This window comes from Tubulanus polymorphus, chromosome 2 (assembly GCF_964204645.1).
Source record: "Tubulanus polymorphus chromosome 2, tnTubPoly1.2, whole genome shotgun sequence".
Classification (NCBI taxonomy): Eukaryota; Metazoa; Nemertea; class Palaeonemertea; order Tubulaniformes; family Tubulanidae; genus Tubulanus; species Tubulanus polymorphus.
Window position 1 is genome coordinate 20080656 of NC_134026.1, and position 26023 is coordinate 20106678.

The 26023-nt window shown below is 36.8% G+C and overlaps 2 protein-coding genes across 2 annotated transcripts; one reads left to right on the top strand and one right to left on the bottom strand.

Annotated features, from left to right (window-relative positions):
- Positions 1–237: 237 nt before the first annotated feature.
- Positions 238–5323, bottom strand: LOC141899314 (copper homeostasis protein cutC homolog). Its single transcript, XM_074785551.1, has 8 exons — positions 5221–5323; positions 4421–4480; positions 3747–3915; positions 3603–3643; positions 3472–3507; positions 2861–2994; positions 2665–2692; positions 238–2081 (listed from the first exon to the last, which is right to left on the bottom strand). The coding sequence occupies exons 1-8, from the start codon at positions 5270–5272 to the stop codon at positions 1855–1857; spliced, it is 747 nt and encodes a 248-aa protein (XP_074641652.1). The 5' UTR covers positions 5273–5323; the 3' UTR covers positions 238–1854.
- Positions 5324–5552: 229 nt separating this feature from the next.
- LOC141898766 (heme A synthase COX15-like) lies at positions 5553–24498 on the top strand. Its single transcript, XM_074784850.1, has 10 exons — positions 5553–5666; positions 6736–6855; positions 19383–19498; positions 19869–19988; positions 20627–20819; positions 21225–21416; positions 22457–22535; positions 22779–22933; positions 23029–23142; positions 23635–24498. The coding sequence occupies exons 1-10, from the start codon at positions 5634–5636 to the stop codon at positions 23776–23778; spliced, it is 1266 nt and encodes a 421-aa protein (XP_074640951.1). The 5' UTR covers positions 5553–5633; the 3' UTR covers positions 23779–24498.
- Positions 24499–26023: the final 1525 nt, after the last annotated feature.

Below are 26023 nucleotides of genomic sequence, written 5' to 3' on the forward strand. Positions count from 1 at the left end.
CCACTATGCACGCAAACTAGGCCACAAACTACATGGTCTAGATCCATTTGAGACAAGTGGAAAATTCTGCTCTGGACCAGAAAGCGGAGGAATCGTGTATCACTTGCCTAGATAGAGTGATTACCGGTAAGTATAAAGAACTACAGTGACTACTCGTCGAATTGGATCATGTTGGGATCTATGAAAATCTATCCAGCTTTTGCAGACAAATAGAAGCCAACATGCGTATTCCCTAAATACTTCAGTGTAAACAGAATTATCATAATTTATTTAGCGTTTCCTTGAGGTACATGATTTTAGGCTAGTTAGGGAAACAAATCACACAATTAATAGCCTACTGCTTCCTTGTTAGTGTAAATAGCCGCTGACTATGCAGTTTATAACATACCGCTAAAAATTTTAATCCCGCTTCACACGTATTTGACAATAGAATATAGAAAAAAAATAATAATTTGTTAGAAAAAATTAATTATTTGAATAAACAAAATGAGCAGATTCACAAAATATACATTTAAATGCAAAGTCATTGTAAATGGTAATAAATATGTACCAGAATAATTCATACATAGTGCTTTCTACCCTGAAGTGGTTACTTTATACAATCGAAGAGTGATAGGTTAATAGACCACTTATCAAACTTGATAGCTTTTCTTCCATGTAGATGGTTGGGAAACCATAATTGGTATGTAATGTACATATGGAGTGGTATAGGATGTCATATGGCTTTGGATTATCATTAACTGAATCCGTCACTCGTAAAGTGGATGGATGGATAGGGATTCTACCAGTATCAGTAGATCAGTGGTTAAGCCTGTGCTTGGAGACATCATTCCGAAAGAATAATGACTCCAAAGCTCAAGTAATAACTACAGACCATACTACAGGGGAATCTTATTACAATGAACTTCAGGGGACCAACAAACCTCAGTACCCAGCCTTATTTCTTGTGTGGTTCATTTTTTTAAAACCAAACCTTATAGCTAAGGATCTATTTTAGATGAATTATAAACTACATTGTATAAAATGGAATTTATCAATTAAATTGTGACTTTTTTCAAACTTTGGGACTTCGTACGAATCTCCCAAACCCCTCCATACACTTGCAAATACTTTTGTATTAACTGATCATAAGAGAAAAGTTGAATCTTATGTTAGGCCCCCTATAGGATGAAATTCTAAGCTTGTTATATCCAATTATTCACTGTATCCAAATTGGTTAAAACCAAGTTCCACATCAAAACTAATATTAAATATACAGTAGCAGCTATAGACTTAATGATGCAATTTACTGATTTGTGATGCACAGTGGAGGCACCTAAACCCTGGCAAGCAAGGATGATCACTAACCGCGCTATTAGAGTTGCTTAGTTTTGTGATCAGATATTTTAAAATGAAATAACTAGATTAAGATCTATACAAAAAGATTATTAACACCAATGATTAGATTGCTAATTAGACTATAACACCTCTGCCCATTTAATACCGTAAGTTGGTAAAAGATTTAGATAACGTATGCTAGGAATTGTCATTCACAAAACTTGTTACAAAACAAATTGTTAACTCAAACATCAGTTAAATCAGTTTACTAATTCAAAAGGTAATGAGTTCAGTGGAGTCATTTGGTAACATTTTTATCAAAATATGGGCATGATTGTTAAACAACAAAAACAATTATAGGATAAACCTTACTCAATTAAAATTGTTAGGACAAGAATTGTAGAAAAGTGCTGATTAAAAATGATTCTTAGCATCATTATAGAAACAATTTCGAAACAAAAGTTGTCTAACTACAAAACAAAGATTTCTCTTTCATTTGATTATTTTTTCTTGACTAGACAGGACGTTTTCGATGGCTCAGCGATATCCGAATGCATCTTGCGCTTTGTTAAGCGTATCTCGAACTTTATTCACGTCCGTCACTTTCAACGCGTATTCATCGGGTCCGTACTTGCCGCCCATCGAAACATGAGATTTCCTGTATATCATGTCGGAGTCCATAGTCATTCGCGCCGAACAATGAAATTCTCTCGCGCCTGAACCTTGGAGTATTCGATTGACGTTACGCTCGGTGATCCCTCCACCTGAAACCAGAAAAAAATAAATGTTCTTTCAATCGATAGCTATCTACATAAGCCGGCAAGGCTTACTGCGTATACAAAAAACCTTCTTAGCTCAGAATGATTCATCAATGACGACATTCCAATTTTCATTATTTGAACTATGTGCTGAATCATTTATTGACCTTTTGTTCAGACACAAAATCTAACAAAACTAAGCTAAGATTGACTAGTCTTGGGCCTTTTTGGATTGTGCTTTTCCCAAAAACATGGAATGAGATGGAAGAATTGATAGAAACTTCAAAATGCAATTGAAAGAGAAAGTAGATAATTCCTCTTCTGGAAAAGCACGTTCCAAAAGGATTAGAACAGGTAGGTGGCTCTCCCACTCCCCGATTAGATCCAAATGTTATCTGTTCCGTAGTTCTGAATTTGATTTAGATGTAAGTTTAAAATTCAATTTCGATGATCCAACCGTTGTGTCAAATTTGATTTAGAGTGAAACTGCATCCCGAAATGAACCAGCCCGGCGGGTGAAAGGAGCACTGCTTGTATTGTTGAATTTTCACTTGAGTTTCTAATGGCACACATACTTTTTTGTACGTACCTGGAATTATGGTTATTCTATCCCGAGCCTGAAAAATAGATACGTGGACCTGCTATATTTCACATGAAACAACCTATCGTTATAAGCTTGCATGAAGTATTCAGGAAAAAACATCGTTGAAATATTGTGCAAAGACGGTTATACTAAAACTCCAGGATACAAGGTTACAAGTTATGGATCATCTACGTATCTTTACCTGTTCAACCATTTGTTTAATAGTAGGCAGACCTTCGAGAGCAGACGACTCTTGACCACTGGTCAAAATTCGTTCACATCCCATTGCTATTATCTCGTCCATAGCGCGGAAAATATCTTTAGTCATATCGATGGCTGAAAGTAGAAAATGTAGACAAATAAGTGGGGTCAATCTAACACTCACAGTTATATCCTTGGTGGTAACGGGATGGATGGATGTCTCAGGCCCTTCCCTAAATCATTTACCATAGTTCAATAGCCTCACACAATTGAAATTTGAGTCCTTTCTGATACCTTTCTAATACCATTATGTGAATGACTGGCGGAAATGAGGAAATGCTGGTGATGAAGGCTGGAATTTACCTAGATATCTTCTGAGATCCTGAACGCCTAATCAAAATTGTATGTACACATGTATAAGGAATTTCTGAATATTTTCTTTGAATTTCATGTCACTGATGCAGGGTCAACAGTCCGGTTACCCCCTAACCTTCTCATATGAGTGGAATACACGGTATGATAATTGAAATGTGCCAGGGGTTTAAAACCAAAACTCTGAAACTGGCAGCAAAGAGTATGCATAGCTTCATGCAGAGTTTTTCTTAATCTTACCTCGATGAAATGTGACTGGTAGGGGACACGATAGATCTAAAACAAAACCATTAAATAGTGAACACGGTTAAGCACAATTTTTGCCATAAAACAATGACAGCAATTCAAATGTACTTAGTTTTCATACTTACTTATTAATTCTCTTGATCGGTCTTTATCCACCCGACCATCGCTACAAAAAGCAAGAACATAATTAACATTCCTTTCGAAAGTCAACATCAAGACAAATCAGAAGAAATACCCGTATACATTTTGTGAATGAACATATCGATAACCTTTGTAAGATGCCCAGAACTATTCCGTCGGCGCCCGCTTCTTTCAAAGCCAGCAGATCTAATTTCATCACTTCGAATTCCTCATCGGAATAAAGGAAGTCACCGCCGCGAGGTCGAATCATCACAAACACAGGTATACGCAACTGATCTTTAATAACACGCAACATTCCTGGAAGACAGAGAAAGGGAGAAGAACTTAATAACGACAATAAGAAAGAAACGAAACCTGTGATTATTGGGAGGCTGGGCAGATTTAGGCCATGTTGACCGTGTCAGCTGAAATTGTAAGAAGAGCCTTTTTGAAAATAAAAATCATACCGCCAGTGGTGGATCCAGATGGACTTTAGACTTGTACAAGTCCATCAATTTTTTTTGAGTGCCCTTTTTCATTTTTTTTTCGACTAAGATAATTGGTGCATTTCAGTGTGGCAGTATACTTAATATTGCCTTTATCGGACATCAAAGTGCCCTTTTTTGGACTTGACAATTTGCCCCTTAGAGCAGGATTACACCTAATATCACCTTTTTGGACATCAAAATGCCCTTTTGGGATGTGACAAGTCCTTTGAAATTGGCCTCAAAGATCAATTGATCCGTCGCTGATCACTGACTCCTTTCTTAAGGTTTCTCACTCAGGCTCGCTTTTCAGGGATCTGTGCCATAAGCCTACTTACCAACAGTTGGTGTAGTCCCACCTTCAGCCAAGTTGCAACATAATTCTATGCGAATTGCACCTGCAATTTAATAAACACAACCCAACGAACAGTTATCACAAACTCAACTGATTAAGGTTTCTCAGGAGCAAATATTTTCACGGTGTTACTGGAGTTAAGGTTACCCTTCCACTATGTGGCGCTAGTGTAATTAAAGAATAGTGTTATGGTTAGGTTAGGTACATTACCATAAGGGAACCTAAACTGCAGTCCCCACCTAAAAAATGCAGTAGGTACAAAATGGGCTCTAACTGCATAGTCTGAATACCACACACCGGTTCCCTACAATATCTGACGCCAAACTGTCAAAGAGGTTAATTTATATTTCTTGCAATGCAACCACTGATTTGTTTTGGAACAAGAGCTAGGTACCAAACTTCCGTCTGTCTATAAGGATACAAGCTTTCACCACTATAAATAATGTATCTTCCACAGTCATGACAGGGGCCGGACACAAACCGTCCCAGGTACGGTACTTTTTTAATTAGTACTAAGGATAGGTAGGCCTAGGGATACTGGGGTTGATTGATACTGGTTTTATTCATTCATTAAAATTGTGACAGGTCGTTGTGAGTGAAGGATACTGGGCCTGGGTTAGTCTAGTATCTAGCCGTTGTTCCTCAAACAGTTGTAGGGGATCGTATCTCTGGTATTCATTCAGTTCATTCAGACTAGGCCTGGGTCAAAAACGTTTTTGCCAGGCCCCTGTTGGTAGCTTCATCTGGTAAATTGGTACTGTCAATGCAGAAACATTCGCATACCCCCAGCCTCAGCATTTAAAGCAGAAGCCACGGATTCGACGCACACTTCCATTGTGATTTTTGCATGAAAAAAATGTAAACAAATATTCTAAATATTTGGTCGACGACCTTGACGCGATCGCGGGATCGCGCGACGAAGATTTCCACTCAGATCAAAAATCGTCTCTACATATCCAGCTACTCCATTTCTTAAGTTAGAAGCTAATTCGAAAATTGTTTATTAAAAATTCGAAAATATATTTCCTTTTACTCACAATTTTCTTTTTAGTTCTAATCTTCATTTTGGGGAAGTTATATAATTTTTCATCAGTATACCACAATCGCTGAAACATAGCAGGAAATAGAAATTTTCGGGAAAACCCTTTGGCTTTAAAAAGTCTTATTAGTTATTTTTTGGGTTATTCGAAAATATAATGGCTATGTATTCGTATTTAGCTCTAAGACAGGTAAATTGTTTTATTCTGTGTTGAATTAAAGCGATTCCGTGAAATTTCTAGCTCAATTACGGAGTTTATTCATGAATTTATTAGTTACCGGCACTCATCAATTCAAATTAAAATCAACTATATTGCAACTTATGCAACATGTATATATAACAATTTGTGACATGTTATATGTATGTGGTATATATTTGACTTATTTGTACCTCTCTGGATGATATCGGAATGTTTCATACCTTTAGTGCTTGGTTGGATGAATGGATGTTTAAGTTTTTAATGGCTTTGCCAAATTCGCTACATGGCCTACCTACTTATTTACTTATACGAGTTATACAAACATCAACCATTTAGGTCTATCCTTAGTTATCTCGGAGGATAGACCTAAATGGTTGATGTCTGCAAGTCACCCCGATAGCTGTAGGATGTAGAGCAATCGCTCGGCAAGTGAGAGATCCGTGGTTCGAGTCCCGGTCTCAGTGGTTGACAGATTTTCGCTTGTCTGCTAGTACTTCACCAATTCTCTAATCACACATGTGATTATTATTAGTTACAAGCTCTCCCGCTGCCCGTGCACCGGTGGGTGTCTTCCTTAATTAGGTGTATAATTAATGGTCAGGAGCCCCCAAACCTCTATCTGTGACCCTAACCTTCAACTTACCTTACCCTCTCGACCCTAAACTTCTACAGATGAAAAAGCCGCCATTTTGTTTTTGTTAATCTAACCACATTTGATTATACAACCTGACATAAGGATAGGTATAATATTGAACCTATTTATTCTATTCTTCATTCTCAACTTATCTTTCACCAGCCTCAGCGGTTGGATCCTGAAATATTTGAGGCTAGTTAATGGTCTTATTGTTGGTGGTAGGTTTATATAATCCCGGAGGAGGAGGGTGGAAGGGGCTACTGCATTATAAAAGTGATCGAGGTGACAGACTTAATGAACAATTAAGTCCTCCCGGATTTTAATAGTTAACAATATTGAAATTCATCTGGTAATACCTACATAAATCAAACCTATTGCACCTCAAGAAACAATTACCTTTGTGACTATGCCAATTTTTCTTTCCAGGTGATAAACCGATCTTTAATACAACAACCAGTGCGACAGGTAGCTTGGTTCAAACCACGAAATTTAAAACCAGAAAAAAATTGGACAAGATTTCGATCTTCATTGGCCGAAAAAGTCAAGGTAATGCCAACAACATTAGTTTGAATACCAGACAGTCTAATTGAAAATTTGGGTTGCTGTCTCAGAAGATGAGATGGCTTGGCCAGGCCTGTGCCAAATCTTAGCACAGTTCAAGTTATTCCATATGAATGCTATCTGGTTCTGCAAGTGACTCACCTTTGCTTAGTATCGTTTTGATAAGATTTTAGGCATGAGTGAATGATTTTACATATGAGCATGCCCTGAAAGCACGGGCCAAATCTAACTTGAGGCTGGCCTGAGCCAAAATGTCTCCATTTTTTCATGGATATAGAAGTAAGCTTAGATGACGGTATTTACAATTTAAACTATGAATACAATTGGAGATACTCAGTATGTGAATTTCCCATTTTCTTTTAAGTGAATTTTAAAATCGAGTATTAAGATGCTCGATTTTATAGAATTAGGTACATTGTTCCCAATAATGGGTCTCAAACTCCTAACAGAAAATTATTTTTGACATTTAAACAGTTACATAAATGTTTATATACGTATTGATTACCTAGTATGCGTTATTTAAGGGGTTCTGCATGAGTATATGTGCACTACATCATCAATATCTAATTGGCGTTTCAAAATAAAAATCACAATTATGAATTTTTGAATTATATCAAATTATTTTTTGAGAGGTTTTGCACTACGTCAACAATATATCGGGGCTAGACTAGTTGCCGATCAATTCACCTATATTATTGACAGTTTTGGGGTTACTTCTAAACCCCATCATCAGAAAGCTAAAAATGTTTTCTTTTGTTGGTAATTTTTGGTTTCTCTGATGATTGGGTTTAGAAGTAACCCCAAAACTGTCAGAAAATAAACTTTTCAATATCTACTGGGGGTTTTTACTTACTGTAGACGGAATCCAGTTATTTTGGGAAGTTTTGATGACGCTTCAATGTAATGTCTTGATATTTGGGTTACAAATGTATCTAGACATATCTTGAGCCCGAAAACTGGCCCTGTTAGAATCAAGATGGCCGGTTGGCAGCCATTGTTGTTCGCCAAAATCAGCACTTTTTACAGATTTTTGAACTTTTTCAAGGAAATTTTGAAGACGCTTTGATCAATTACCTTGATCTTTTGTATGTATTTGAATCCCCCAAGGGCCCATCAGCGTAAGATAAATTGGGTCGATTGGACTCAAAATGGCCGTCCTATTACCTTTTTAGTGCCCAAAAATGTCAATTTTGGCCCGAATTCTGAGTCCTGTAGCTTCCTACTGGTTTGCCATTTCTCATTGAAATTTGATGATGGGTATTCTTTGGAAAGGTATGTTTAATACTTGAGACAGGTATTTTTTATTAGCCAATTATGGCACAATTGGCGGCCATCTTGGTGTCATCATTACTTATTCGCAGATGGGAAAAAGTTTTTCCACATTATATTGATACCTAAGCATATTGTGTTAGGCCTACCACAATCAATTGGAAAGTTGTAGCCCATAACGTGTTCTATGATATTGGTGAGTTTCAAGATCATAACTTTTTGTATGGCCACCAAATACAATAACTTAGTATTTCTATATTATATTTGTAACATATTTTGTTACCACAATCAATTGCAAAGTTGTAGCTCATGACATGTTCTATGATTGTGTAGAGTTTTAAGGACATAAGTTATTCCATATGGTCACCAGGGGGCGTTGAATAGTGGAATAAATTAGTATTTCCATATTAAATTGGTATTGAGGCATATTTTGTTATCACAATCAATTACAAAAATGTAGCTGCTGACATGTTCTATGATTGTGGTGAGTTTAAAGGTCATTTGTTTTTGTATTTGGTCACCAGGGGGCATTGAATATTGGAATTGTTAGATTGTTGAGCATTTGAAACCACTTCCCAATTGGGCATGGTGTCCCTGGACCCCTAGTTTCATAATTAATGATTAAACAGTGGAACCTTGTCATAACAAACTCAGATACAACAATTCATCAGATATTACAAATATATAAATCATGTCTATACATACTATATATGGTTCTTCGTTACTTGATACAATGAAATGTTTTTCATTTTCAATACAGAACAATCAGTGGGATGTGCATTTTTCGAATTTTTCATCGTGATTTCAAGAACGAGTTTTTGTAGCTCTGCACTCTGTGTACATGCAATTCTCTACATGGTAGATGTATTGACAACCTCATTGAATCCTCAAAATACTTCAATGTTAATGTTTTGTATCTCCAATTGTAAAATCGATGAGATTGCACCTGAAAATCATCACTATATGGACAATTTTCTAAATTGCATGTGATTGGTATAGTGGGAGTTGGATGCTTTTAAATTGAAAAATAATTACTATATGAACAATTTTCCTTATTGTAGATGATTGGAGTTGGATATTTGTAAACGTTCAAACTAGCCTAAACTTGATGTTCAAACCGAATATTTGTCATCATATTGGAGTATACAGGAGTCAGCTTGTCTGTCCAGGCTGTGAAGTAAATCTTGTGCTGCTCCTAACTATTTCGTTATATTTTGATAAAACTTGTTACAACTATTTTTGGGGTATATAGTAGTGCACCAGTGATTTGTTTTTTTTTTTGTTGAAAAAAATCAAACATGTCTGACTGGTGGCTATTTTGGAAACTATCTATGTAACTGAATTTTGCAACTCCTCTTAAGGTCTTTTTGTTGCATTTTGATGAATCTTGCTACAACTAGTAAATATGGTATGTTGTTGTACAACTGTGATTTATTTTTTTGAAAAAAATCAAGAAAAAATCAAAACGTGGCAATTTGGTAGGCGTATCTATCTCTACAGTGAATTCTGCATGGACACCTAGATCTTTTGTTGTGTTTTGATGAATATTTAGTATACCATGTAGTTTTGCACCTGCTATTTTTTTTGGGTAAAAATCAAAGATGGCCGATTGGCAGCCATTTTGGCATCTATCTATGTACTGAATTTTGCAACTGCTCTTAAGGTCTTTAGTTGTATTTCGATGAATCTTGGTACAACTATTCGTTATGGTATTTTGTTGCACAACTGTCATTAATTTGTTTTGAAAAATCAAAGATGGCCGACTGGTGGCCATTTTGGCATCCATCTATGTAATGAATTTGTACCGACAACTACTCTTGACGACAACTCTTTTCTATCGTATTTTGATGAAAGTTGGCACATTTATTTCAATTATTACATTACGTTCTATTTAGTGTAGTTTGTAGTTCTGCATCTGCATATTTTTTTAACACATCCTAAAGATGGCTGACTGGTGGCCATTTTGGAATCGATCTACATAGTTAATTTGAATAACTGCTCTTAGGGTTTAGGGTTTGTATTTCTACGAAACAACTATTTGGTAGAGTATATAGTTCAGGATCTGTGATTTCATTCACAACAGAAAGATGGCCATTTGGTGGCAATTTTAACCCATGTATGATGCGAATCTTGAGTGGACAAATTCTCCTAGGTCTTACATTATATTTTGATGAAACATGGACATATTGAGCATGAAACACTAATGATGGCTGACGGGCAGCTTTTTTGGCATGTATTAATGTAAGAGAATCTTACACGGATATATCCCTCGTTAGGCTTTTCAAACTGTACAGCAACTTTCAAAGGTTGATTTGAACGAAATCGAAATGACTTAGTGGACATTACACATCAATATTTTTTTGGCTTTCAGTCTGAATTTAGAATTTGTAGAACAATACGCAAAGAAGTTTGCGCAAGAATCGATGACAGTCAGACCGATCGCTATCTTCCTATAAACCATTGATGCATTGACCCCTGTAAAGCTTCCAAAGTGCAAAAATTGGAATCCCATTATAGCGCTATAAGATAGTTTTTCGATGAATATCAGGGATTCGAAGATGACAAATGTCAAAACTAGAATCAGAGACATTCGCAAAACTAGAACTTCAGAAGAAGATTTTACTGATAACTTGCTGCGGTCGGTGATTGCCTTGCGACGTATTTTCTGTACGAACAAAAATGAAATAATAATAGAGTTGAGAAAGATCAACATAAACATGGGCAGTAATGTTGAAAAGAACGCTCCGGCAGTATCGGTCATCATACCTTGCCATTGGTTCAAAAAGTGTGAATTGAATTGTACATCATGGTACGTGACATAGGTGTACAGATTACTACTACCTTCGCAAAAAAACGAGTGAATTCCTCTACCTTGAAAAAAATGCGGTATATAAAATGAGAACGATAGCACGTTAATGAGAAAAATGAGAAAGTTAACTAATTTTCTTGTCCAAAATATTCGAGATTTTAACGGGAAAATGACGATGAAAAGTCGTTCGACGCTGATCAACATAACGCTCCAGTTCCGACTCGTCTGGAATATGTAGAACAACGCGATTGATATGTAAATGTATTCTTTACCGTACATCCAGTCGTCGAAGCGAAATATCACATTGCCCAACACGATGTATATGTGAATCGTTCGCAAGGGATACATTATAAATACGGTTAGGCAGTACAACGCGTCTAAAACCGCCAGAACTTTCACAAGGTAATAGCTGTCATTTTGCAACGTTCCTAACACGTAAACGGTGAAAATGTTAAGAGCGCCGCCGCAAACCGATGCCGGTCCGTATAGAAATAGGTAGATGTAAACGCTGAATATAAAGTCCCATTTTTCAGTCATATCATTGAGCCACCGTTTGCACGGGGCAACCCGCGGATCTGCAGTGGTCGTCGTTCCATTGGACATCTTCTCTGCCGAGAACGCAGAAACGAAAACCAATGATAGTATTACCTAGAAATAATCATTCCGTTTCGATCGGGCGTAATTATCGAAACGACTTGTGCGCGCGCGTGCAATAATAACATGTTGCCGATAGCAATTCATGTATTTCATGAACTGTATTTGAAATGAGAAGTAAATATCGTTCGTATGGTTCATTTTCGTTGCGATAATGCAGTATTTGCTCTCACCCATATACTTTTTTTATATATATATTTTTTATGTGGTACCCATTTGCAGCCTGAATCTGCCCTTACATTCACTATTGAGAAGTCTTGACTATCACTTTTTTAAAATTGTGGTTATGAAATGACTAGGGTCTATTGCTGGTGTTTGGAGTCCAATTATTTTCCAATTAGAAATGTCTCGAGTGAGGTCCAAACCGAATATTTGTCATTATATTGACCGAACAGGGGAGTAAAAGGGAGACAGCTTGTCTGTCCAGGCGTCTGTCTGTGAAGTAAATCTCGTGCTGACAACTGCTCTTAGGTCTTTTGTTATATTTTCATGAAACTCGTTAAAACTACATTTTGTATTAGTTATGGTAGGCCTATGTAGTTTTGTACCTGTGATATATTTTTTTGAAAAAAATCAAAGATGGCTGACTGGCAGCCATTTGGAGCGTCTATCTATGCACTGAATTCTCCAATTTTCGAAGGGTGAGTTGAACCAAATGTCTTAGCAGTCAGGCTAAAACCCAGGATAACTACATGTTTGAGAAAGCAATTGATGTATTTTGTATAAATTTAAAACCAGAAAAAAATTGGACAAGATTTCAATCTTCATTGGCCGAAAAAGTCAAGGTAATGCCAACAACATTAGTTTGAATACCAGACAGTCTAATTGAAAATTTGGGTTGCTGTCTCAGAAGATGAGATGGCTTGGCCAGGCCTGTGCCAAATTTTAGCACAGTTCAAATTATTCCATATGAATGCTATCTGGTTCTGCAAGTGACTCACCTTGCTTAGTATCGTTTTGATAAGATTTTAGGCATGAGTGAATGATTTTACATATGAGGACGCCCTGAAAGTACGGGCCAAATCTAACTTGGGCCTGGCCTGAGCCAAAATGTCTCCATTTTTTCATGGATATAGAAGTAAGCTTAGATGACAATTTACAATTTAAACTATGAATGCAATTGGAGATACTCAGTATATGAATTTCCCATTTTCTTTTAAGTGAATTTTAAAATCGAGTATTAAGATGCTCGATTTTATAGAATAAGGTACATCATTCCCAATAATGGGTCTCAAAATTCTAACAGAAAATTATTTTTGACATTTAAACAGTAACAATAATGTTTATATACGTATTGATTACCCAGGAAGAAAGCCACTAAATATTTGGATGGATATATGAAAGCTGTGGGTACTGGAGTGTGTAATGGGTATTGTAGTGTGATCTGTGTGCATTTGTGGCCAGCACGCAGATCACATTGTTCATTGGGGTTTAGTCCAGGACTCGCGAGATTTTCAACAACATGGAAGTAACGTGTTATAAATGATGACTTGAATTGCATGACTACCTACCACCCCTCATTATTGTTCGAAAAGTAAACGCTCCGCACTGACTAAAAATTAGTAATAATAATTAATAACATTTTAGAAATGGCCAGAATTTTAACTTAGGTTCTATCTCATTTTTATTTTACAATTGCGATTGGTATAATTTATTTTTTAAACGGCCGTTAAGGCTTCATGTTTCGTCTGCAATTCACTGCAAATAGTTACGCAACTACGCACATTTCAGTGTTTTTGGCAGCTGTACACTCAATCGGCACCGTTCGTGACTAGCTTCACTGCGGAATTATCATTAATTAACATCGCCATATCACATCATCAACTTATATTGTGCCTTAAAACCCTAACAGCCGAAATAATTGAAATGCACACACGATTTCTATCATTGAAAATTGAGAGAGTGGCCGTGTTTGTGTTCTGCTGCTTCGCGTAAATCCCGCGCGGTAGCGCCACCGAGCGGAGTGTGGCCGATACGTCTAGTAGCCTATGCGTTATTTAAGGGGTTCTGTATGAGTCTATGTGCACTACATCATCAATATCTAATTGGCGTTTCAAAATAAAAGTCACAATTATGAATTTTTGAATTATATCAAATATGTAGGGCATATGTATGTATTTTTGAGGGGATGTTCACTACGTCATCAATATATCGGGGCTAGACTGGTTGCTGGTCAATTCACTTCACTTATGGACAGTTTTGGGGTTACTTCTAAACCCCATCATCAGAAAAGCTAAACATTTTTTTTTTTTTGTGGTAATTTTGGGTTTCTCTGATGATTGGGTTTAGAAGTAACCCCAAAACTGTCAGAAAATAAACTTTTCAATATCTACTGTGGGTTTTCACTTTTATATGCAATTGCTTGAATAATGGGTCAATCGGATAAACTACCACGTGATTCTACCACCACTCCTTTTTAGCTCACTTGGGACTTTAGTCCCAGCGGGCTATTGTGTTCACTTTTCGTCCGTCGTCCGTCCGTCCGTAGACTGAATCCAGTTATTTTGGGAAGTTTTGAAGACTCCTCAATGTAATGTCTTGATATTTGGGTTACAAATGTATCTAGACATATCTTGAGCCCAAAAAGTGGTCGCTGTCAGAATCAAGATGGCCGGCTGGTAGCCATTGTTGTTCGCCAAAATCAGCACTTTTTACAGATTTTTGAACTTTTTGAAGGAAATTTTGAAGACGCTTTGATCAATTACCTTGATATTTGAATGTATTTGAATCCCCCAAGGGCCCATCAGCGTAAGAAAATTTGGGTTGATTGGACTCAAGATGGCCGTCCTATTACCTTTTTAGTGCCCAGAAATGTCAATTTTGGCCAGAATTCTGAGTCCTGTAGCTTCCTACTGGTTTGCCATTTCTCATTGAAATTGATGATGGGTAATTGTTTGGAAAGGTATCTTTAATACCTGAGACTGGTATTTTTGATTAGCCAATTATGGCACAATTGGCGGCCGTATTGGTGTCATCATTACTTATTCCTAGGTGGGAAAAAGTTTTTCCACATTATATTGATACCTAAGCATATTGTGTTACCACAATCAATTGGAAAGTTGTAGCTCATAACGTGTTCTATGATATTGGTGAGTTTCAAGATCATAACTTTTTGTATGGCCACCAAATACAATAACTTAGTATTTCTATATTATATTTGTAACATATTTTGTTACCACAATCAATTGCAAAGTTGTAGCTCATGACATTTTCTATGATTGTGTAGAGTTTTAAGGACGTAAGTTATTCCATATGGTCACCAGGGGGCGTTGAATTGTAGAATTACTTAGTATTTATTATATAGATACCTAAGCATATTGTGTTACCATGATCAATTGCAAAGTTGTAGCTCATGACATGTTCTATGATTGTGGTTATTTTCAAGATCATCAGGCTTTGCATATGGTCACCGGAGGGGGTTTAATAGTAGAATAACTTAGTATTTCCATATTAAATTGGTATTGAGGCATATTTTGTTATAACAATCAATTACAAAAATGTAGCTGCTGACATGTTCTATGATTGTGGTGAGTTTTAAGGTCATTTGTTTTGGTATTTGGTCACCAGGGGGCATTGAATATTGGAATTGTTAGATTGTTGAGCATTTGAAACCACTTCCCAAGTGGGCATGGCGTCCCTGGACCCCTAGTTTCATAATTAGTGATAAAACAGTGGAACCTTGTCATAAAAAACTCGGATACAACAATTCATCAGGTATTACAAATATAGAATTTTGTCCGAAGTAAGACAATTTCATTAATTTAATACTGGACAAATCGAACTATCGGTTATAACGAATATATTTTCTGGTCCCCTGAAGTTCGCTGTAACGAGGTTCCACCGTAATAAATTTGTTCTTTTGATTGAAAATTGTCAATGAAGAAAATTCGATGCCCTAAAAGAAAACTGAAACTGTGAAAAAACAATATATATGCAAAGTTATAAAATGGCAGAAAATACTACATTATGAATATCGCATTATATGATTACATTTAGGCTAATTCATTTACAAAATTGAAATCCTGATAACATATCACATATCTACCTAAATTAACTCCAATCTTATATCATTAAAGAAATTGAAATCATGTCTATACATACTATATATGGTTCTTCGTTACTTGATACAATGAAATGTTTTTCTTTTTCAATACAGAGAATATCAGTGGGATGTGCATTTTTCGAATTTTTCATCGTGATTTCAAGAACGATTTTTTGTAGCTCTGCAGTCTGTGTACATGCAATTCTCTGTATGGTAGATGTATTGACAACCTCATTGAATCCTCAAAATACTTCAATGTTAATGTTTTGTATCTCCAATTGTGAAATCGATGAGATTGCACCTGATAATCATCACTGTGGACAATTTTCTAAATTGCATGTGATTGGTATAGTGGGAGTTGGATGCTTTTAAATTGAAAAATGATTTCTATGGGAACAATTTTCCTTATTGTAGATGATTGGTATAGCGGGAGTTGGATATTTGTAAACGTTCAAACTGGCCTAAACTTAATGTTCAAAATGAATATTTGTCATCATATTGGAGTATACAGGAGTCAGCTTGTCTGTCCAGGCTGTGAAGTAAATCTTGTATTTCGTTATATTTTGATGAAACTTGTTACAAATATTTTTTGGGGTATATAGTAGTGCACCTGTGATTCGTTTTTTTTAATGAAAAAAATCAAACATGTCTGACTAGTGGCTATTTTGGAAACTATCTATGTAACTGAATTTTGGAAGCTTTACAACTCCTCTTAAGGTCTTTTTGTTGCATTTTGATGAATCTTGCTACAACTAGTAAGTATGGTATGTTGTTGTACAACTATGATTTATTTTTTTGAAAAAATCAGGAAAAAATCAACGTGGCAATTTGGTAGGCGTATCTATCTCTATAGTGAATTCTGCATGGACACCTTTTAGATCTTTTGTTGTGTTTTGATGAATATTTAGTATACCATGTAGTCTTGCACCTGCAATTTTTTTGGGTAAAAATCAAAGATGGCCGATTGGCAGCCATTGTGGCATCTATCTATGTACTGAATTTTGCAACTGCTCTTAAGGTCTTTTGTTGTATTTCGATGAATCTTGGTACAACTATTCATTATGGTATGTTGTTGCACAACTGTCATTAATTTTTTAGAAAAATCAAAGATGGCCGACTGGTGGCCATTTTGGCATCCATCTATGTAATGAATTTGTATAGACAACTACTCTTGACAACTCTTTTCTATTGTATTTTGATGAAACTTGGAACATTTATTTCAATTATTTCTATTACGGTCTATTTGGTGTAGTTTGTAGTTCTGCATCTGCATATTTTTTTAACACATCCTAAAGATGGCTGATTAGTGGCCATTTTGGAATCGATCTACATAGTTAATTTGAATAACTGCTCTTAGGGTTTAGGGTTTGTATTTCTACGGAAACTTGAACTCGATACAACTATTTGGTAGAGTATATAGTTCAGGATCTGTGATTTCATTCACAACAGAAAGATGGGCATTCGGTGGCAATTTTAACCCATGTACGAAGTGAATCTTGAGTGGACAAATTCTCCTAGGTCTTACATTATATTTTGATGAAACATGGACATAGTGAGCATGAAACACTAATGATGGCTGACTGGCAGCTATTTTGGCATGTATTAATGTAAGAGAATCTTACACGGATAAATCCCTCGTTAGGCTTTTCAAACTGTACAGCAACTTTCAAAGGTTGATTTGAACGAAATCGAAATGACTTAGTGGACATTACACATCAATATTTTTTTGGCTTTCAGTCTGAATTTAGAATTTGTAGAACAATATGCGAAGAAGTTTGCGCAAGAATCGATGACAGTCAGACCGATCGCTATCTTCCTATAAACCATTGATGCATCGACCCCTGTAAAGCTTCCAAAGTGCAAAAACTGGAATCCCACTATTCCGCTGTAGGATATTTTTTCGATGAATATCAGGGATTCGAAGATGACAAATGTTAAAACTAGAATCAGAGACATTCGCAAAACTAGAACTTCAGAAGATGTTTTTACTGATAACTTGCTATGGTCGGCGATTGCTTTGCGACGTATTTTCTGTATGAACAAAAATGAAATAAGAATACTGTTCAGAAAGATCAACATAAACATGGGCACTAGAATTGAAAAGAATGTTCCAGCAGTATCGGTCATCATACCTTGCCATTGGTTCAAAAAGTGTGAACTGAATTGTATATCATGATATGTGACAAAGGTGTACAGATTACTACCTTCACAAGAAAACGTGTGAATTCCTTTACCTGGAAAAAAATGCGGTACATAAAATGAAAACGATAGCCCGTTAATGAGAAAAATGAGAAAGTTGACCAGTTTTCTCGTCCAAAAAATTCGAGATTTTAAAGGGAACACGACGATGAAAAGTCGTTCAACGCTGATCAACATAACGCTCCAGTTCCGACTCGTCTGGAATATGTAGAACAACGCGACAGATAGGTAAATGTATTCTTTACCATAAATCCAGTCGTCGAAGCGAAATATCACTTCGCCCATCGCGATGTATATGTGAAGCGTTCGCAATGGATACATTATGAATACGGTTAGGCAGTACAATGCGTCTAAAACCGCCAGAACTTTCACGAGGTAATAGCTGTCGTTTTTCAACGTTCCTAGCACGTAAATGGTGAAAATATTTAAAGCACCGCCACATAAAGACGCCGGACCGTATAGAAATAGGTAGATGAAAACGCTGAATTTAAAGTCCCATTTCTCTGGTATATCATTAAGCCACTGTTTGCACGGGGCAACCCGCGGATCTGCAGTGGTCGTCGTTCCATTGGACATCTTCTCTACCGAGAATGCAGAAACAAAAATCAATGATAGTATTACCTAGAAATAATCATTCCGTTTCGATCGGGCGTAATTATCGAAACGACTTGTGCGCGCGCGTGCAATAATAACATGTTGCCGATAGCAATTCATGTATTTCATGAACTGTATTTGAAATGAGAAGTAAATATCGTTCGTATGGTTCATTTTCGTTGCGATAATGCAGTATTTGCTCTCACCCATATACTTTTTTTATATATATATTTTTTATGTGGTACCCATTTGCAGCCTGAATCTGCCCTTACATTCACTATTGAGAAGTCTTGACTATCACTTTTTTAAAATTGTGGTTATGAAATGACTAGGGTCTATTGCTGGTGTTTGGAGTCCAATTATTTTCCAATTAGAAATGTCTCGAGTGAGGTCTAAACCGAATATTTGTCATTATATTGACCGAACAGGGGAGTAAAAGGGAGACAGCTTGTCTGTCCAGGCGTCTGTCTGTGAAGTAAATCTCGTGCTGACAACTGCTCTTAGGTCTTTTGTTATATTTTCATGAAACTCGTTACAACTACATTTTGTATTAGTTATGGTAGGCCTATGTAGTTTTGTACCTGTGATATATTTTTTTGAAAAAAATCAAAGATGGCTGACTGGCCATTTGGGCGTCTATCTATGCACTGAATTCTCCAATTTTCGAAGGGGGGGTTGAACCAAATGTCTTAGCAGTCACGCTAAAACCCAGGATAACTACATGTTTGAGAAAGCAATTGATGTATTTTGTATACCATATTTAAGATGAAAACTAAATACGGTTCGTAAGGTGCTTTTTCGATGCAATAGCGCGGTACATACTCTCACCCATAGGAGAATATAAACTCAAGAGCCCAAGTAACAACCATCGTAAAATTGCCTTCACTAGAGCTGGTGACCAAAATTTTAATTAACCTATCCAATTTTGTGATGGTTTTTTTTCAGGTGATGCGTTCGCCAGAGTTCGCGGGTAGTGAAGGATCTGAGAAAATAGTTGGTCGATGGCTTCTGGGATGTGCTGGTATGGTATTCGGTGCAGTAGTTCTGGGTGGAGTAACAAGGTACGCCAATAACATATTCAATCCTCGAAATGAATTCTTTGTTTATGTATTTGTCGTCGAACTAGTTTCATAGTGGTGGTACATTCAACCGTCGGTTAAACCATCACTGATCTTATCCTGATCATCCTGAGTTGTAGATCCAGGGGCTAATTTTGAATAACTAGTCACATCCCGAAAGGGTACTTTTATGTCCAAAAAGGCAATATTAGACACTCCCACACTGCGATGCACCAATTATTCTTGTTGGCAAAATGAAAAAGGAAACTTTTGATACACATGTACAAATCTGGAAATTTCATTTTTGTTCGATGCTGGATTGGTGAATATGTTCAATGAATGAAAAATGGAGCGTTGAAATCATATGTTTCAGATTAACGGAGTCTGGGTTATCGATGGTCGACTGGAAACTATTAGGAGTCAAACGACCGCATACGAATGCCGAATGGGAAGCCGAGTTTATGAAATATAAAGAATATCCAGAGTTCAAAGCGTACGTATGTCTTTAGATTATTTTTCTGAAGTCAATATCGCATACATAAAGGGTGAAAATCCTACGATTGTAAACTGACGAAATGTTTTCAAAAGTTAAGATTCAGAGTTGGTAGGTTTACCAGCACTAATCGCTCTGTCAACCTTACCGAAGACTTCCGTCCCACATTAAGCCTTATATAGACAATATTTCTAATATCATCACTGCTATAATCCCGGTCTTTCTATATTTTTAGTAAACTTTTTTTTCGTCAGTTATTGTGGTACTTTCACATTTTTTAGTTCATCACGGATATTGTGACTTTGAGTGATTGATGGTTTACTTGTTTATTGATGAGGTGTTTAAGTTTCTGAACGTTACATGAATACTGTAGTAAATGATTCTTCTTTGAATTTGTATAGTTCCTCGTTGAATTGCTAGAAAACCTTGAGTGATAATTCTTTAGGTTCAAGTATTCTGTAATCCTGAATATTCTCGGCCTAACAACCAGTAGCCGGGCGAGTTGAATTCCTAATAGCATCTGCTGTCCTAAGAATTCTTAAATTTCCGGATTAGGCAGCAAACTGTCAAGCAAGGTGGGCCCAAATTCTGGCTCTACCGTCAAATGTTAACATACACGTGTATGATATTTATTTCAGTGGTGTTCATCCTAAAGACATGACCGTCAGTGACTTCAAGTTCATATACTACATGGAATACGCGCATCGTATGTGGGGAAGAACTATAGGATTGGCGTATGCGATTCCCGCAGTCATCTTCTGGAAATTGGGCTGGCTCACGAAAAAGATGAAACCTCGAGTTTTGATTTATGGCGGCTTACTCGGTTTCCAGGTTTGTTGTCTGTGCAAGTTTTATCAACGCTCGGTTCCACTCAGATGTTGGTTGATAATGACTTCGACAATATATATTTGAAAAGCCATTGACTACAAAGTCTTTACTCAATTCATCAGTCAAAATTTTTTTTAGAAAAGTCCCTTGACAGATTGGATAAATAAGTTACCCAAATAAGCGATTTTTCATAAATCAATTTATGAGTCAAAAAAAGTTAAGCCCGAATAATTTCACTCACCTTTTTGGAATTTCCTGTTATTATCTGACATCGAACCCCATCTTAGAAAATTTGGTGAGATGTTCTTAAAATTAATGTTTGTTAGTTGGTACAGATTTTGAGAAACTGCTCCCTAAAGCTTCTAGATTATGTGCTATATTCTGATCCCATTCATTATTATTTTGTAGGGCTGGCTGGGTTGGTACATGGTACGAAGTGGTTTAGAAGAGCCTCCGTCATCGGCAGACGTACCTCGTGTTTCTCAGTATCGACTTGCTGCTCACTTGGGATCTGCTTTCGTTTTATATTCGCTATTTCTGTGGGGCGGCATCAGCTACGCCCTGAAACCGGATACGAAATCCATTGCTGCTGTCCAAGATGTTAGTATTTTGACACAATGTTTGTCGTAAATGATACATAATCTAAAGTTTAGTCAGACCTTTTTGTGCCATAGAAATTTGACTGACTTGAGAGCGATTTCCTAGTTTGGTGGTCCATGTATCATGCATTTAACTCTTTGCTTGCCAAACATGTACTGGTACAGCCAAAATTACCTATCACTTTCCTGCCAAAACTGTACTGGTACAGTTGTTTTGTTTCTGAACTCTAATGATAGATGGCGAAACAATCGCACAACACAAGTTAGTTAATTTAAATGCCTTGCACTACTAAAGCAGATTATCGTCAGTCATTCTAAGCCGTGTATTAGTGACATCATCTATTGAAATGGGGGCTCTAAATCCCTAGGACGGTATATTTCCTGCAAAATACCCCCTCTGCACTGGTGATTGCTACGGACTGTATGACTAAGAAGAAATACTACTAATTTGACATGAAAAAAAAACGAGACCAAATGAACAAAGTAAAACCAATTTGATGAAAACTTCTAGATTTTGTTTTGTAAAGTTCTGAAAAACTCAGAAATCCTGGCAAAGCGAAGCATTTCCTGAATGATAGGGGTGGCAGGCAAAGATTTTAAGAGTAAGAATTCTATTTCAATGTACATCTAAGTTAAACTGTTATCAGAGTTGGTTGGATCTGACTTGATTGAGTTTGCTTAACAACACTTTAAACTGGGTTATGGTTTCTCAAAAGTTGGGACAAAGAAAGGTATCTTGCCTTTTTATCCACTAACATATTGAGTAACTGTTCCCTGAATTGGAAAACTTAGCTAGAATATGGGTGCTATATATGCTTCAAAAGCATATATTTTGTTTGCAAGAATGCTTAGAACGTAAAATAAAAAATTGTACCTGGACAGTTACAATACGTTGTTACACTTTCTGTCTGCGTTGATTAAGAAATTGTGACATAAAACTCTATATCTGATTTATATTGTATTTGAATTGATTACAAATTGACTGAAAATTGACCGGGATCATCAAGTACATGCTATAATTTGTTCTATTAAATTTTTCAGACATTACGCAAAAAACTTCCACTTATTCGAAAATATGCGATGGGCGTGAAAGCCTTAGTATTTTTTACCGCAATTTCTGGTGAGTTCTCTTGTGCGTAAGAGTGGAAGCCTGCTCTTAAATTTTTGTTAATAAGTCCCCTCATAGAAAATACGGTTGCTTACTACAGTTCCCCCAATGAATCACTAGACCATGTAGTGAAAATAGCTATTTAGGTGTTTTTACCCAAATTGTCTTGAGTTTATCAGAAGATTTGTAGCGGCAGCTGGAAGGGTCTTAGAGAATCGTTATCGGTGCTTATATTTTACTTATGTTAACTTTCAGGAGCATTTGTGGCTGGTTTGGATGCTGGTTTAGTATACAATACGTGGCCTAAAATGGCCGATCGATGGATACCCTCTGATTTGTGGGCGTTATCTCCAAAGTTGAAAAACATCTTTGAAAATGCAACCACTGTGCAATTTAATCACCGACACTTGGTGAGAAATTTGATCATTTATTCAAATGTTGAAAAAACGTGCAATCATGATCGTGACTTGAGTTGAAATATGTTGCTTTTTGTCCATGTTTCCAGGGTGAAACCACCGTCTGCAGTATCGTTGGTCTATGGGCTTTGTGTAGGGGAGTTCCGTTGCCTCCGAGAGCCAGATTGGCTCTGAACTGTTTGTTAGGAATGTCATTTTTACAAGTAAGTATTCGCTATTTGGTATTTCTTCCACACCCTTTGCAGCTAGCTCTCTTTATTTGAAGCTTTGCAATGAATAGCGCTCTTCATTGTGACATGAAAATAACGTTAAAACCATTTCAGTGTTGATTGATAAATACCCGAAATTGCTGGAGATATGATTTTCAAATGTTCCAACCCAGTGTGTCGCATAACATGCATGCTTCTATAGTGTGTCTGCATGGCGGTGCAGTGTATCATTAGTTACTTATATTTCACTAGTTTGAAAAGTTCTGCCGTCTTTCAATAACTAGTTAATAATAATTTTGATACACCCCGATGCGGTGCATTAGCTAAGTTAGTTGCGGATTTATACACTGCTTGTGGTGTGGATACACTGGAAGGGATAACAAGGCCCAGTAAACGGCTTGCTGTGTATTTGATATAGTTAACCCCCTACCATTTTATGTGCAAATTAAAAAAGCTGAACTGTATTGTTCTATTCTTATTTTTCAGGTCACGCTTGGTATCGGAACCTTATTAATGTACGTGCCCACTCACCTCGCCGCTACGCATCAAGCCGGATCAATAACTCTGCTGTCATTCGCGCTGTGGTTTTCGAATGAACTCATGCGCGCTGCGAAGTACCTGAAACGATAACCGAGATAGCGGAGAATTTCGAAATGAAAGCTGCGAGATCATTTAAGGAGGATATGTGCGGGAAGGATTTGAGGAATGACAGTAGACTCGGTTTATAATGCATTACTGTATTTAGATTGAGAAAGTGGTTCCAGAAAACTTGCACGTCGTGCTGCACATCATATAGATAAAACTTCCTGAAAAACTCTAAATTGAAGAACACTCCCCTAAGCGTATTATCGTCGATGAAAAAATGTTAAAAGATAAGATCTTTTAGTGTGTGGATCAATTACATTTTGGTGTAAGTTGAAAGAAATGCTTATCGTGATAATTGGCGAAATTTATGAAATGCTAGTCCCTCTTGTGAGTTTAACATTGCGCATTTCCCCTCGGCAAGCCTGGACAATCTGAGCTGTTCAGATAGCAGGAAATAGCTTTCCATTTGTGCTTTTTCAATAAAAATCCCATTCATGATACATGCATTCTGTTAAGTTTGATTTTAAAATCGTGTTAATATATTATGATTGATATATATGATTATGATTTCAATCTGATTTTTAAAAGTCAATACATGTATTTCATACCACGTGTAATTTGCATGCTACATATTTAATTTCATGGAACCTAAAAAATCCTCATTTATATATTCTTTGCCGCCTGCGTTGCTAATCTATCGTTGCTGTGTGTATTATTTCCCTATGAAATTTTGTATGAATTTTCAGTAGAGTAAAATTAAAATTTACTACGAACGTGACATCGTGAAATTGTTGTTGATTTATTTGGAATTTTGAGAAATTTTGGGCGATTGAAGAATATTCCATAACGGCTGTGAGACATTTCGATGATTTAAACCCGGTGACGATGAAAACCTCACATTAAGAAGAAACGGCTGTAAGATATATTCCATAACGTGATTTGATGGAAAGAAAGAAAACATGAAACGGTGTTGATAAACCTAAATACTTTCTGGGGACTACACTATATTTCATCGGAAATTTATTATTTTTGGATGCCATGTTTTATGGTATGTGCTATACATTTGTTTTGTAGGGTACCAGCTTTACGCAGCCTCGGGCTTTGTTGTGCGTGCACTGCATTCTCCGTAGTACAATTTTACTCAAATAACTAGATTACGGTTCAACTTTTTCGTTATTTTGTACCGGCAACCTATTATTGTTTATTCGTGCAGTCCTTATAGTTTGTAATTCAAGTACCAATAACGAAATCCGCATGCGACTGGTAGGATTGTAATTTATGGAGGAGCTTTGATAAAAAGGAAAATTGCAGAAGAGATACCTGTGTCACATCTACCTTTGGCCAGAATCATGGACGTATAAACTAGTTACATGTCTATGCCTGGATAAGGCTGGGAAAGAACCTATGACTAGGCTTTGATTTGTGGCTAGTTAAAAGAGTAGGACATCCCTTCTCATCCCAGTAAACCATACTTGAACTTGGCCGTATGATCGCGATCGAAGGAATTTGCCATCCCCAACGCTAGTACGGTGACTTTTAAACCTGGCGTAGAAACCAAATAAAACAAAGTCGAACATCAATCGAAATTTAACCAGCTCCTTGAACTGAGCGTAGCGAGTTTTATAGAATATCTACTATATCGAAAATACATCGGAAATAAATCGGGTTACAATTTGATTATCGGGGAATCGATCACACGTGGGTGCAATCAGCGTATTTTACGGCTACAAGTAACGAAGATGCACCGATCGTTATTAGAATCATCTCGGGTATATTTATATTATAGGCGCTATCAGCTTCACGCAATATCTCGACTCGGTAATAAAAACAGCGATTACGTTAAGAAATTTCAATTATGGTTTAAGGGTACGGCGCTAATCAACTAATTTTCTTCGATTCGACGAGTGGAATGAAAACCGAGAGTTCGGATCCTGGCGTTCGCGCAAGGTCGAATAACCACTCCTATAGAAATGGGGAGCGGATCTTTTCTGGGGGGGAGGGGGCAGAGGTCCGCCCCATCTCGTTTTGCCAAGAAAACATTTTCACAACCTGACAACAAGAATATTACAAAAATAATGGCTTAATAACAGTTGTGCGTCTCGTCGTAAATTGTATGGGACTGATCGGTCTTGGATCAGTCAAGTAATAAGTGGGAGTTCATACCTGGTACCTTAAGGTAGTCAATTCGGTCCACTTAGTGATATCTTGGATGATGTCATCCATAATTTGTATAACCGATGTCCTGCTCTGTGCGGGTATCTAGTATTCCAATGAATTTCTGTAAGAAACG

Coding starts and splice junctions, on each gene's coding strand:
- LOC141899314 (XM_074785551.1), bottom strand. CDS start 5,272: ATGGAAGTGTGCGTCGAATCCGTGGCTTCTGCTTTAAATGCTGAGGCT. Junction 3,644..3,746: donor GTTCTGGGCATCTTACAAAG/GTTATCGATATG, acceptor TGCTTTTTGTAG/CGATGGTCGGGTGGATAAAG. Junction 3,508..3,602: donor CCGATCAAGAGAATTAATAA/GTAAGTATGAAA, acceptor GTTTTGTTTTAG/ATCTATCGTGTCCCCTACCA.
- LOC141898766 (XM_074784850.1), top strand. CDS start 5,634: ATGGCTATGTATTCGTATTTAGCTCTAAGACAG. Junction 22,536..22,778: donor ATTTTTTACCGCAATTTCTG/GTGAGTTCTCTT, acceptor GTTAACTTTCAG/GAGCATTTGTGGCTGGTTTG. Junction 23,143..23,634: donor TAGGAATGTCATTTTTACAA/GTAAGTATTCGC, acceptor CTTATTTTTCAG/GTCACGCTTGGTATCGGAAC.